Source organism: Piliocolobus tephrosceles, chromosome 21, assembly GCF_002776525.5.
Source record: "Piliocolobus tephrosceles isolate RC106 chromosome 21, ASM277652v3, whole genome shotgun sequence".
In the NCBI taxonomy this organism is placed as follows: domain Eukaryota; kingdom Metazoa; phylum Chordata; class Mammalia; order Primates; family Cercopithecidae; genus Piliocolobus; species Piliocolobus tephrosceles.
In genome coordinates this window covers 9,961,210-9,975,945 of record NC_045454.1, presented here as the reverse complement: position 1 = coordinate 9,975,945, position 14,736 = coordinate 9,961,210, and the positions used below count along the sequence as shown (strand labels likewise).

At 46.0% G+C, this 14,736-nt stretch overlaps 1 protein-coding gene across 6 annotated transcripts in view; it reads right to left on the bottom strand.

Annotated features, from left to right (window-relative positions):
* PLA2G4C (phospholipase A2 group IVC) overlaps positions 1-14,736 on the bottom strand; it is a 65,674-nt gene that overhangs the window by 31,528 nt on the left and 19,410 nt on the right. For all 6 annotated transcript variants that reach the window (XR_002724576.2, XR_002724575.2, XR_002724574.2 and 3 more), the window contains 4 exons: positions 12,675-12,728; positions 10,363-10,392; positions 6,722-6,775; positions 1,951-2,004 (listed from right to left, as the gene is read on the bottom strand). Coding sequence is in view for 2 of the 6 variants with exons in the window: in XM_023182714.2 (XP_023038482.1) it covers positions 1,951-2,004; positions 6,722-6,775; positions 10,363-10,392; positions 12,675-12,728 (192 nt within the window). In the remaining 4 variants the exon portion in view is untranslated. The remainder of the gene's footprint in view (positions 1-1,950; positions 2,005-6,721; positions 6,776-10,362; positions 10,393-12,674; positions 12,729-14,736) is intronic.

Genomic DNA, 14,736 nt, shown 5'->3' with positions numbered 1-14,736 from the left:
CCCCTCTTTTATTTTTATCCACACTCATGAATTAGATGATGCTCAACTCTCTCTCACACACGCACTGATAATAGCTCTGCTCACATTTGCTGAGAACATCACCTGCCAGGCTTATCTTGGAGCATTTTGCATAAATTCTATCCTTCAATGTTCACTACATTCCTTGGAGTGAGCTCTCTGAGGCTTCTTTTATAAGGGATTAATCCGAATCAGGAGGGCTCTACCCTCATGCTCTCAACAGCTCCCAAAGGCCCCATCTCTTAATACCATCACCTTGGGGTTGATATTTGTTGTTGTTGTTGTTGTTGTTGAGACAGGTTCTCACTCTGTCGCCCAGGCTGGAGTGCGGTGACACAGTCACCAGCCTACCATCCCATAACGTTCGCTAGCCATTTGTAGGTTGGAGATAGATTCTCCTTCCAGACTTGTCTATAACCAGCATATGGTGAATGCTGATGTCAAAAAACAATATTAAAGCAGGTCATGTGGCAAGAAGTTGGCTCTCTGCAACCCAGAAGCGGGTTCCCAGGAATTCAACCCTACTGGTACTCTGATCTTGGACTTCCAGCCTCCAGAACTGAGAAATAAATCTCTGCTGTGGCTAAGCCAGCCAGCCTATGTATGGCACTTTACTCTAGCAGCCTTCACAACTAAAACAGGGAGCGAGGCATGAAGTGGATGCAGGGCTGTGCTCAGGACCTACCTTCACTCCATACCTGACTGTTGGCCTGTGAAAAAGCAAGAGTACCCTGCTGTGTTCACCACAGTTGCATCTTCCACAAATGGAAAGGAGACCACCTTTGTCAGCCTCCGCTGTAGTTAAGTTGGGGCCATGTGACTGATCCTGGCCAACAGGAGGTGTGTGGAGCTGGTGCCCGCTACTTCCAGGCCTGGCTACAAAAGGCCTTCTGTGGCTCTCCAGCTCTCTCCTCTCATAGAACAGACAAGGAGACCTTGTGCCAAGAGGAGAAGCAATGAGATTCAAGCAGCTTGGCCCAGCGTGGTGGCTCATGCCTATAATCCCAGCACTTTGGGAGGCCCAGGCAGGCAGATCACTTGAGGTGAGGAGTTCGAGAGCAGCCCAGGTAACACAGTGAAAACTCATCTCTACTACAAATACAAAAATTAGCCAGGTGTGGTGGCAGGTGCCCGTAATCGCAGCTATTTGGGAGGATGGGGCAGGAGAAAAGCTTGAACCTGGGAGGCAGAGGTTGCAGTGAGCCGAGATAGTGCCACTGCACTCCAGCCTGGGCGACAGAGCTAAACTCTGTCTTTAAAAAAAGAAAAAAAAGAAAAAAAACAGAAAAGAAAGAAAAAAGAGATGCAAGCAGCTTGGATGCCTAAGTCCCCACATGGAGCCAAGTTGCCCTGTAGGAACACTCAACCCATATTGCTTTTTGGGTGAGCAAAATATAAACCCTTTGTGTCTTAAGTCATAGCAATTTGTGGTTTCTTTGTGCAGTACCGCCTCTCCTGAACAAATATAGTCTCCTCCATAATATAATCTAACTTCTCCATACAGAATTCATCTGATACTTTGTTCTTGTTCTCCATACTCCCACCATGGGTCAAGTCTGGCTCCTTCAAGACTCTCAGCCCATGTGGTTTTGGGAAGTATTTTTCCTCTCAATTTGCTAATTGCCTCAGGCTGTTCCCATTTTCTGCTTCTGACACTTGGATCCTAGGCATACCTAGGGTATATCTATGCGCATGGTTACAGTGCATAGATATACCCTACATGCATATGGTTACAGCGTGTCAGTTTGAACTCTGATCCTGCTTCCACCTGGCTGCGTGGCCTTGGGCACCTGTGAGAGTCCATGTTCCTCTCCATTCCCAAAGGAGCACTACATGAATCAGACACGTTCAGTTTTTAGGACAATGGCTGGCTTCAAGCCAGTGTGCAGTCTACACTATCATTAGGGATTCATGACAAAGTAGGATGCTTACCTTCCAGGGCAGGACGTTCCCTTTGGAAACTTTGTTTCAGCCTCAGTAACGGGGCTGCAAAAGAACAGAGGCAGGGGGAATGTTTAACTGTACAGTAAAGTCACCAGTTATAGAAAATACAGATTACCTGCAGGGACATCTCTTTAACAGAAATGGCAGCCACGGGTTGCAGTCTGTTGATAAGGGCTCTGGAGAGCTAATTTTGTACCCGTCTTCCAACTCTGTGCTCAGTGACCTCATGTTGGTAGCTTGAAATCTGCCATGATGTGATCAAGTGGGTTTCATACCAGTAATGCAAGGATGGCTTAACATACGCAAGTCAACAAATGTGATACATCACAGAAACAGAATTAAAAACAAAAATCATAGGAGATGCAGAAGCATTTCACAAAATCCCGCTTCCCTTTATGATTAAAACCCTCAACAAAATCGGTATACAAGAGACATACTTCAACATAATAAAAGCCATCTATGACAAACCCCACAGCCAACATTACACTGAACGGGGAAAAGTTTAAAGCATTCCCCCTGAGAACTGGAACAAGACAAGGATGCCCACTTTTACCACTTGTATTCAACATAGTACTGGAAGTCCTAGTCAGAGCCATCAGACAAGAGAAAGAAATGAAGGGCATCTAAACTGGTAAAGAGGAAGTCAAACTGTTACTGTTCACTGATGATATGATTGTACACCTAGAAAACCCTAAAGACTCGTCCAAAAGCTCCTAGATCTGATGAATGAATTCAGTAGAGTTTCAGGATACAAATCAATGTACACAAATCAGTAGCACTGCTATGTACACCAACAATGACCAAGCTGAGATTCAAATCAAGAGCTCAACCCCTTTTACAACAGCTGCAAAAATAAAATAAAATAAAATAAAATACTCAGGAATATACCTAACCAAGGAGGTGAAAGACCACTACAAGGAAAACTACAAAACACTGCTGAAAGAAATCATAGACGACACAAACAAATGGAAACACATCCCATGCTCATGGATGGGTAGAATCAATATTGTGAAAATGACCATTCTGCCAAAAGCAATCTACAAATTCAATGTAATTCCCATCAAAATGCTATCATTTTTCACAGAACTAAAAAATCCTAAAATTCTTTTTTTTTTTTTTTTTTTGAGACATAGTCTCACTCTGTCACCCAGGCTGGAGTGCAATGGCCGATTTCAGCTCACTGCAACCTCTGCTTCCCAGGTTCAAGCAATTCTCCTGCCTCAGCCTCCCGAATAACTGGGATTACACATGCATGCACCATGCCTGACTAATTTTTGTATTTTTAGTAGAGACAGGGTTTCGCCATGTTGGCCAGGCTGGTCTCAAACTCCTGACCTCAGGTGATCCACCCACCTTGGCCTCCCAAAGTGCTGGGATTACAGATATGTGGCTACCATGCCCAGCCACAATCCTAAAATTCATATGAACCAAAAAAGAGCCCGCATAGCCAAAGCAAGACTAAGCAAAAAGAACAAATCTGGAGGCATCACATTACCCAATCAAATTATACTACAAGCCTATAGTTACCAAAACAGCATGGTACTGGTATAAAAGTAGGCATGTAGAACAATAGAACAGAATAGAGAACCCAGAAATAAAGCCAAATACTTACAGCCAACTGATCTTCGACAAAGCAAACAAAAATATAAAGTGGAGGAAAGGACACCTTATTCAACAAATGGTGCAGGGATAACTGGCAAGCCACATGTAGGAGAATGAAGTTGGATCCTTATTTCTCACCTTATAAAAAAATCAACTCACAAATTCAATGTGAATTTGCATCAAAGACTTAAATATGAGACCAGAAGCCATACAAATTCTAGAAGATAACATCAGAAAAACTCTTCTAGATGTTGACTTAGGCAATGAGTTCACAACCAAGAGCCCAAAAGCAAATGCAACAAAAACAAAGGTAAACATATGGATGTATGGGAACAGGCATGGTAGCTCACGCCTGTAATCCCAGCACTTTGGGAGGCCCAAGTGGGTGGATCCTGAGGTCAGGAGTTCCAGACCAACATGATGAAACCCCATCTCTACTAAAAATACAAAAATTGGCTAGGTATGGTGTTGGATGCCTGTAATCCCAGCTACTCAGTAGGCTGAAGCAGGAGAATTGCTTGAGCCTGGGAGGTGGAGAAAGCAGTGAGCTGAGATCATGCTGCTGCACTGAAGCCTGGGTGACGGAGTGAGACTGTCTCAAAAATAAATAAATACATGGGACCTGAGTAAATTAAATACGTTCTGTACAGCAAAGGAAATAATTATCAGAATAAACAGACAACCCACTGAATGGGAGCAAGTATTTGCAAACTAGGCATCCACAAAAGGCTATTATACAGTACCTATAAGGAACTCAAAGAAATCAGCAAGAAGAAAACAAATAATCCCACTGAAAAGCATCCCAACGATATGAATAGACATTTCTCAAAAGAAGATATTCCAGTGGCCAAGAAACATATGAAAAAATGGTCAGCATCACTAATCATCAAAGAAATGCAAATTAAAGCCACAATGAGATACCATTTTACTCCCACAAGAATGGTCATTGATAAAAATTCAAAAAAACCAATAGATGTTGGTGTGGATGTGGTGAAAATGGAACACTAATATCCTGCTGGTGGGGATGTGAATTAGTACAACCTCTTTGGAAAACAGTATGGAGATTCCTCAAAGAACTAAAAGTAGATCTACCATTCGATCCAGCAATCCCACTACTGGGTATTTACCCAAAGAAAAGGCAGCCATTATATGAAAAAGACACTTGTGGGCTGGGTGCAGTGGCTCACGCCTGTAATCCCAACACTTTGGGAGGCCGAGGAGGGCAGATCACTCGAGGTCAGGAGTTCAAGACCAGCCTGGCCAACAAGGTGAAAGCCCATCTCTACTAAAAATACAAAAATTAGCTAGACTTGGTGGTGCACGCCTGTAGTCCCAGCTACTTGGGAGGCTGAGGCAGGAGAATCACTTGAACCTGCGAGTTGGAGGTTGCAGTGAGATTGCACCACTGCATTCCAGCTTGGGTGACAGAGCGAGACTCTGCCTCAAAAAAAGTAAAATAAAACAAAAAAGGCACATGCCCATGTATGTTTATAGCGGCACAATTCACAATTGCAAGATATGGAATCCACCTAAGTGCCCATTGACCAATGAGTGGATAAAGAATATGTGGTATATAAACGCCATGGAATATGACTCAGCCATAAAAAAGAGTAAAATAATGTCTTGCAGCAACTTGGATGGAGGCCATCATTCTAAGTGAAGTAACTTAGGAATGTAAAACCAAAAACCACATGTTCTCACTTATAAGTGGGAGCTAAGCCATGGGTAAGCAAAGGCATACAGAGTGGCATAATGGACTTCAGAGATTCAGAAAGGGGAGGGCAGGGAGGTGGGGACAAAAAACTACACACTGGGGCCAGGCGTGGTGACTCACACCTGTAATCCCAGCACTTTGGGAGGCCAAGGCGGGCAGATTACTTGAGCTCAGAAGTTCGAGACCAGTCTGACCAACACGGCAAAACCCCATCTCTACTAAAATTATAAAAATTAGCTAGGCATGGTGGTGCGTGCCTGTGGTCCCACCTACTTGGGAGGCTGAGGCAGGAGAAGCACCTGAACCCAAGATACAGAGGTTGCAGTGAGATGAAATCCCGCTACTGCACTCCAGCCTGGGCAACAGAGCAAGACTGTCTCAAAAAACAAAACCAAAAAACTACATATTGAGTGCAACATACTCTAAAATATACACTGATGGGTGGACTACAATCTCAGAATTTACTACTACATAATTCATCATGTAACAGAAACCACTTGTACCCCCAAAAGCTATTGAAGTAAAAATTCAAAAAAACAAAAAAAACTTAATATAATATTTTAAAGTATTATTACCTAATAGTAGCAGAGTTAATCCCTATAATTAAAATATTGTACATGTTATAAATTTTTACTTGAGATCAAATCAAAATTCAATTTTTCCACATGTGCTGAAAATGTGATAGAAAGCTGAGTCCAGATACGTGTCGGTTAGGTCGAGCTTCTGCTTCACCTTTTTCAGATTTTTGAATAGTCAATAAATTTTATCTGCTTTTTTTTCTTTTTCTTTTTTTCTTTCTTTTTTTTTTTTTTTTTTTTTGAGACACAGTCTCGATCACTATGCACAGCCTAGTGCATAGTGATGCGATCTCAGCTCACTGCATCCCCTGCCTCCCAGGTTCAAGCAATTCTCCTGCCTCAGCCACCCGACTAACTGGGACTCCAGGCATGCACCACCACGCCCGGTTAATTTTTGTATTTTTAGTAGAAATGGGGTTTCACCATGTTGGCCAGGCTGGTCTCAGACTCCTAACCTTAAGTGATTCACCCACCTCAGCCTCCCAAAGTGCTGGGATTACAGGTGTGAGCCACTGCCTCCAAAAGCACTATGTGCTTTTGATGAATTAATTCATTCATCATAACTACTATTATCATCACCCGCATGGGATAGAGGCAGAAACTGAGGCACAGAGAGGTTAGGTAACTTTTCAGAGGTCACAAAGCTCACATGTACCAGAGCAACATTCCTTCCAAGGGAGTCTGTATGCTCATCTACTCTGTGGTCATCCTGGCTGCCCAGTTACATGAGAATAAATGTCAGGAAATGCATTTGCTAGAACAATTACATACAGGTCTCTCCTCTACCACGAGTAGGAAAAGTACTGTGAATCTCCTTGCATAAAATATCTCTAGGCTTTGACCTTGCTGTTCCCCAAATACTCACCAAAAATAAGGAGTCCAACGTTTCTAACACCTGCCACAGTCCTTCTCCATAAACCTAAGAAAATAGCAATAAAATTCAAACATTCTCCATCATGTGACTGTCATGCTTGATATTCAAAGCACCAGCAGACTGGTATAAAGCACTGCAGGGATCTGTAGCAGGAAGAAAGATTATTCTTCCATTCCATAAATATTTACGAAGCAATGAGTGGGCACCCGGCACTCTTTTGGCTGCTGGAATAGAGCAGTAAACAAGACAGATTTGTCCTCATGAACCTTCTATGGGTGGAGCCAGCCAGACACGGTAGACTGGCTACTACTCCAAGGCCCATTTCAAGCTCCCTTCCATGCCAACATTTCTCAGCCCACAGGCAGAAAGGGCAAATATTTCCCAGCCTCCCTTGCAGCTAGGGGAAGGTCAAGCTCTGGCCCATGCACATTGTTGGGGGCACTTCTAGAAAGTCCTTGTTCTCCTACTACGAAAGAGCAGGACAGCAAACATGTTGGATTAGAGGCATTGCTGGCATACCCCTTCCATGTGGAAGGACAAAACACTGTGTAGAGATTCACACTGTGAACTTTTTTTTTTTTCAAGAAGTGATTCAGGAATTGGACAGGAAATCTGAAGGAATCCACTGTCCCTTTGAAGGAACTGACGGGCTGCAGCCTATACTGTGACTCAAGTGAAGGGCTGAGAGTTCCCGGGGTGTGAGATGGGGAAAGACTGCAGGATACACGCCCCCACTTTCAGGGAGCCTGAAAGTCCAGTCTCTGGGGCAAGGCCTTAACCCTATTCAGTGCAGGATATGACTTGGGGAGGTTCATGGAATCTAAGTAGGAGCTGTGGGAAGAACCCTGCATGCACTCCCAGATCCCAGTATGGACCCAGGGAAGCCATTCCTTACTGTTCCTCACAGGGCACCCTGCAATGGTCAGCCAAAAAGTTCAAGGGGTGGTGGCAGGTTGAAAGAAGCCTGCAACTGGGTTTCATGCGATAACTGTGGGTGCAGATGAACTTCCTTGGCCAGGGCTGGGATTGGGGCATGGGGTAAGTGAAAAGCAAGCTGCAGTCACATGTATGCAGGACCCTGGCACATGGCTGGGTGGGATAGATGGGGAGGGGCATGGCCTGAAAGCAGTGGTTGCTATCTCTGCCAGGAAAGCTTATGACTTGGAAGCATTTGCAAGTTCTGAGCGCAGGCTGCCTGGAACTTAGCTTGCCACTGCCAGTAGAACAGGGTGGGAGGAGATCTGCCTTGCCAAGTGTGTGGGATCTGTGTGGGGCTTACTGCCACCTGCCACTCCCCACTCCCTGCAGAAACTCTTCTGTGCAGCAGAGGCAGAAACACTCCTCTCTGAATTATCAGCACACCGGCCTGGTAACCAACCCCGCCCCCAATACCCAACAGGGATTGCTGCTTGCCCCGCACAGGGAGAGTCAGAGCACAAAACTGCCTGACCCAGCCCACACCTGGCTTTGCCCTGCCACCCGTCCTGGTGGCTTAATACAAAGGATAGAAATTTTTGGGAACTCTATGACTCTGCCCATTGCCTGAGAAACAAGAGTAGCCACCCTGGGCAACATAGGGCAAGTGAACATTCCACTGCTACTCCTGCAGCTGGTGCTCCACCTGCTGGGTGGAGGCCAACCAACACAGTCCATGACAGCATCTCCTGGCAGGATAACACTGCCCCCAGGAAGGAGAAAACAGCTGTATGTCCTCAGCTGTCACCACTGCGTGCACCACTCTGGCTAACCAGGAGGTCCTGAGTCTGTCCACGTGATCCGTTCATTACTACTGTAACTAGCATTCAAGGAAGCCAAAATACTAAGGCTACCTATAACAGGAATCTCACAGAGCCTGTGTCTCTCTCCCGCCACCCCCATTAGAGCTGGTGCTGCTACCCACTGCTGGGAGTCTCGAGGACAGGTGACATTACCGGATTCCTTGCAGACATTCCCCAGAACCAGCCTGAAGTGTGGCAGCTTCACTGGGTGGCTAGACCCACAGGAACAACACTCACTGTAGTCTGGTGCCCAGTGACTCCTATCCTACGGAAATGGGGAGTGCACCATGTCAAGGGAACACCCCATGGGACAAAAGAATCTGGACAGCAGGCCTTGAAAATCAGATCTTTCTGCTGGTGGGAAGTTTCTTTCAGCAGGGGCACAGTTTCAGTGCTGGGCTCAGCAGGGAAAGCCCACAGCTCTAACCCAACCATCAGACAGCCCTGGTGTGAGTGAAGGGTCTTGGAGAAGGGGATGTCTTTCTCCTCTCTTCCATCGCCACAGGCACAGCTGGGGCTTCTCCCATGGGAGCTCAGCTTGGGTGCAACTGTAGACAGTCTTTCTGGAACACATCAGGGTGACGGCATCCCCGCAGGAGGAGCACCCTCCAGGTTTAGGCTTGCACAAGAGAGATCCACAATTCCTCTCTACTTGGAACATCAACATTCCTACAGATGAAAAGAGGTGCCTGTCTGATCTGAATAGCTGGAGCACTGGATCACGAGTGTGTCTGAGAGGTGGATGGCTTTCCGGCTGACCTGGTAGGGGAGCTGAAGTGGCTCCAACCCTTCCACCTGATAAGACCTCGGTGCACAGCCAGGTGCAGTGGCTCACGCCTGTGATCCCAGCATTTTGGGAGGCCAAGTTGGGCAGATCACCTGAGGTCAGGAGTTCGAGACCAGCCTGACCAACATGGAGAAACCCCGTCTCTACTAAAAATACCAAATTAGCTGGGCGTGGTGGCAAGTGCCTGTAATCCCAGCTACTCGGGAGGCTGAGATAGGAGAATCGCTTGAACCCGTGAGGCAGAGGTTGCGGGGTGAGCTGAGATCATGCCATTGCACTCCAGCCTGGGCAACAAGAGCCAAACTCTGTCTCAAAAAAAAAAAAAAAATCTCAGTGCAACTCACTGAGAGGTCCTCCAGTCACCTCTGTCAAGGCTGGGACCTTTGCTCACCATTGGGTGTTGCATTTACTCACATGCTTTAGCCACAGTCACTTCCTATGCAGGCACACCTCCCCTACAGACCTGAAACCTGAACCATCACACCAGCCAATAAAATACTGGGGAAAAAAATTGCATGCCATGTGGGGAGTGAGTTAAGCTTCAAGAGACTTCTACCATTCCCACCCTGTAGGCAACAGTGAACTTGCTCACACAGTGAGCACACTGCTTCTACAACTAGCATATGAGAGAGCCATCACACAAAGACTCCCTATATCCAAGGAACTCTTCCAGTCTTCACCCCTGAAAGCAGTAAGGACCAAATTAGGCTATAATTAGCTAGGGACATTAAAGTCACATCCTTAAGTGGAAAAAAGAAAAAAAAAAAAGTCAAATCAAACATAAATTCAAGAATAATTAAAAGAAATAGTCTACTCAAATGAGAAGGAACCAGAAAAGTAACTTTGGTAATATGATAAAACATGGTTCTACAGCACACCCCCAAAAGATCACACTACCTCTCCAGCAACAGAACCAAATCAAGATGAAATCTTTGAAATACCAGAAAAAGAGTTCAAATGGGCACCAAATGAATCATACGTGTAACGTTCTTAGGACAATGGCTGGCCTCAAGCAAGTGTGCAGTCCACAATATCATTAGGGATTCACAATGAAGTAGGATGCTTACCTCTCAGGGTCAGAAGATTCCTTAACTGGTCTGCAAAAGAGTAGAAGCAGGGGGAATGTTTAGCTGTACAACAAAGTCCCTAGTTATAACATAAAAAGTACAGATGACCTGCAGGGATATTTCATTAATAGAAATGGCAGCCATGGGTTCCAATGGCAGCCAATGCCTCTCGAGAGCCAATTTTGCACCTCTCTTCCAACTCTGTGCTCAGTGACCTCATGTCGGTAGCTTGAAGTATGGCCATGGTGGGAACATTTCCACCACAGGAATTGGCAAACACTACATATCAGGAGTTTTGTTTTTGTTTTTTAGAGAGAAAGCTTAGCAGACCCACTGGAGAAGTAACACTCAGACCCATCTCACACCTTTAGTTAGCCATTTGGAGGTTGGAGATAGATAGATTCCCTTTTTCAGTTTGTTTTTAACCAAGTTATGGTGAACACCGACGTCAAAGAACAACATCAGCCCAGGCACGGTGGTTTACACCTGTAATCCCAGCACTTTGGGAGGCTGAGGCGGTGGATCACTTGAGGTCAGGAGTTCAAGATCAGCCTGGCCAACATGGTGAAACCCTGTCTCTACCAATGATACAAAAATTAGCCAGGCATGGTGGCGCGCACCTGTAGTCCCAGCTACTCAGGAGGAGAGTCGCTTGAGCCTGGGAGGTGGAGGTTGCAGTGAGCCGAGATCACACCACTGCACTCCAACCGGGGCAACAGAGCAAAACTCTGTCTCAAAAAAACAAACAAACAAAAAAGTCAAAGTATAAGAACTAGTACAGTGCCTGGCATACGGGAGGTCCCATGAATATGCATTAAATGAATGGTGAGTTGTTCAGGGTGTGCACTCAATAATGATCCTAAAAATACGATTAACATAAAATGAAATACTCCCATGTGTCAGGCTTTGCTCTAAGCATTTTACATACATGAGGTCATTTAAACCCCACATCAAATATACGAGACTGGGACTGTGTACTCTTGTCTCCATTTTAGGAAGGCGAAATTGGGTCACAGAGAATTTAAGCAGCTTTCCAGAGTCAGCAATGCAGGAGAAGCAGAGCCGGGATGTGGATCCAGGCAGACAGGCTTTGGATTTGAACCACCACACTATTCCCCTAGAGATCCACCACCCAATTCTCCTATAGAATCCTGCGTCTACGCTCCCTGACCAGCAGTGTGGGTGAGTCAGGCATCCTTCCCATGACTTGGTGGATCTCCACAAAATGGAAGGGACAAAAGCATCTGCCTCTTAGGGTACTGAAGGGGTTAAATGTTAAATGAGGGGCTGGGCTCGGTGGCTCATGCCTGTAATCCCAGCACTTTGGGAGGCCAAGGTGGGCGGATCATGAGGTCAGGAGATTGAGACCATCCTGGCTAACACGGTGAAACCCTGTCTCTACTAAAAATACAAAAAATTAGCTAGGCGCGGTGGCGGGCACTTGTAGTCTTAGCTACTCAGGAGACTGAGGCAGGACAATGGCGTGAACTCGGGAGGCAGAGCTTGCAGTGAGCCAAGATAGTGCCACTGCAGTCCGGCCTGGGCAAAACAGCGAGACTCCGTCTCAAAAAAAAAAAAAGAAAAAAAATGTTAAATGAGGGACCAGGTAATGATTGCTAATGTTTACTGAGTGCCATTATCTATCAGGCACTGTCCTATGAGCTTTCAATGAATTAACTCATCAAATATTCACAACTACTATTATTATTATTATTTTTTTTTTTTGAGATGGAGTCTGGCTCTGTCGCCCAGGCTGGAGTGCAGTGGCGCGATCTCTACTCACTGCAAGCTCCGCCTCCCAGGTTCACGCCATTCTCCTGCCTCAGCCTCCCGTGTAGCTGGGACTACAGGCACCTGCCACCACACCCAGCTAATTTTTGTATTTTTAGTAGAGACGGGGTTTCACCGTGTTAGCCAGGGTGGTCTCAATCTCCTGACCTTGTGATCTGCCTGTCTCGGCCTCCCAAAGTACTGGGATTACAGGCGTGAGCCACTGCGCCTGGCCCATAACTACTATTATTATCACCCACATGGCACAGAGGCAGAAACTGAGGCACAGAGAGGTTAAGTAACTTTTCAGAGGTCACAAAGCTCACATGTACCAGAGCAACATTCCTTCCAAGGGAGTCTGTACTCTCATCCACTCTGTGGTCATCCTGGCTGCCCAATTATATGAGAATAAATGTCAGGAAATGCATTTGCTAGAACAATTACATACAGGTCTCTCTTCTGCCATGAGTAGGAAAAGTACTGTGAATCTCCTTGCACAAAATATCTCTAGGCTTTGACCTTTCTGTTCCCCAAATACTCACCAAAAATATAATTCCTATTGACTTCAGCGTTACCAAGAGCACTTCCCCATAAACCTGCCAAGAAAATAGCAATAAAATTCAAACATTCTCCATCACGTGACTGTCATGCTTGATATTCAAAGCACCAGCAGACTGGTATAAAGCACTGCAGGGATCTGCAGCAGGAAGAAAGATCATTCTTCCATTCCATAAATATGTATGAAGCAATTAGTGGGCACCCGGCACTCTTCTGGCTACTGGAATAGAGCAATAAACAAGACAGATAGGTCCTTGTCCTCGCGAACCTTCTATGGGCAGAGCCAGCCAGGTGCTGTAGACTGGCTACCCCAAGGCCATTTCAAGCTTCCTTCCATGCCAACCCTTCTCAGTCTACAGGCAGGAAGGGCAAATATTTCTCAGCCTCCCTTGCAGCGAGGGGGAGGTCAAGCTGTGGTCCATGCACATTGCTGGGGGGGACTTCTGCAAAGTGCTTGTTGTCCTCAGAAGGAGCAGGCCAGATGTGGTGGCATGAAACTCTAGTCTCAGCTACTTGGGAGGCTGAGGCAGGAAGATCGCTTGAGGCCAGGAGTTCGAGACCTGTATTGGGCTATGATTGTGCTTCTGCACTGCAGCCTGAGTGACAGAGAGAGACCCTGACTTAAAAAAAAAAAAAAAAAGTTGCAGCTTCATTGGATGCAGCAGCCATCCTGTAGTGTGGAGGAGTTCAGCATGAGGGTGACTGTTAATATGCTAAGGATGGAGGAGCAGAAACCCAGAATAAACCCGGGTCCTTCTGCTTAATGTTCCACAGCTAAAACAATGTCACCAGCCACCTATCTTTGCTTTATTTATGTATTTATTTTGAGATGGGGTCTTGCTCTGTGGCCCAGGCTGGAGTGCAGTGATGTGATCTCGGTTCAATGCAACCTCTGCCTCCCAGATTCAAGTGATTCTCCTGCTTCAGTCTCCCGAGTAACTGGGATTACAGGCATGGCCCCCACGCCCTGCTAATTTTTGTGCTTTTTTAGTAGAGACGGGGTTTCACCATGTTGGCCCAGCTGGTCTCAAACTCCTGACCTCAAGTGATCTGCCTGCCTCAGTCTCCCACAGTGCTGGGATTTCAGGTGTGAGTCACGATGCCCGGCCTGTCTTTTTCTTTTGTAAGAAAATTAATCCCACATTTCCTCAGGGCACTGTGGTTGGTTAGTGACTTTTAGCCAAACACATTTGTATAGATACAGAGAGACATAAAAAATGAATAATCAGCCAGGGCCAGGCACGTTGGCTCACACCTGTAATACCAGCATTTTGGGAGACTAAGGTGGGTGGATGAATTGAAGTCAGGAGTTTAAAATCAGCCTGGCCAACATGGTGAATCCCTATCTCTACTAAAAATACAAAAATTAGCTGGGCCTGGTGGTGTGCACCTATAGTCCCAGCTACTCGGGAGGCTGAGGCAGGAGAATCACTTGAACCCAGGAGGTTGCAGTGAGCAGAGATTGCACCACTGCACTCCAGCCTGGGCGACAGAGTGAGACTCCATCTCAAAAAAAAAAAAAAAAAAAAGGAGGAGAAGAAAACTCAAAGACACTATAGACACACCCATTAGGTTGGCTGGTATCCAAAAAGCCCCAGAAAACAATAAGTGTTGATGAGGACATGGAGAAACTGGAACCCTGGTGCACCATTGGGCAGAACATAAAATGGTACAGCCACTGTGGAAAATGGTATAGTCGTTCCTCAAAAAAAATTTTTTTTTTTTTGAGATGGCCCAGGCTGGAGTGCAATGGCACGATCTTGGCTCACTGCAACCTCTGCCTCCCAGGATCAAGCAATTCTCCTGCCTCAGCCTCCCGAGTAGCTGGAATTATAGGCAGGTGTCACCACACCTGGCTAATTTTGTATTTTTAGTAGAGATGGGGTTTCACCATGTTGGTCAGGCTGGTCTCAAACTCCCGACCTCAGGTGATCCTCCTGCCTCGGCCTCCCAAAGTGCTGGGATTACAGGCATGAGCCACCAGGCCCAGCCTTAAAATTTTAAAAATAGAATTACCACATACATGATCCAGCAACTCTGAGTATG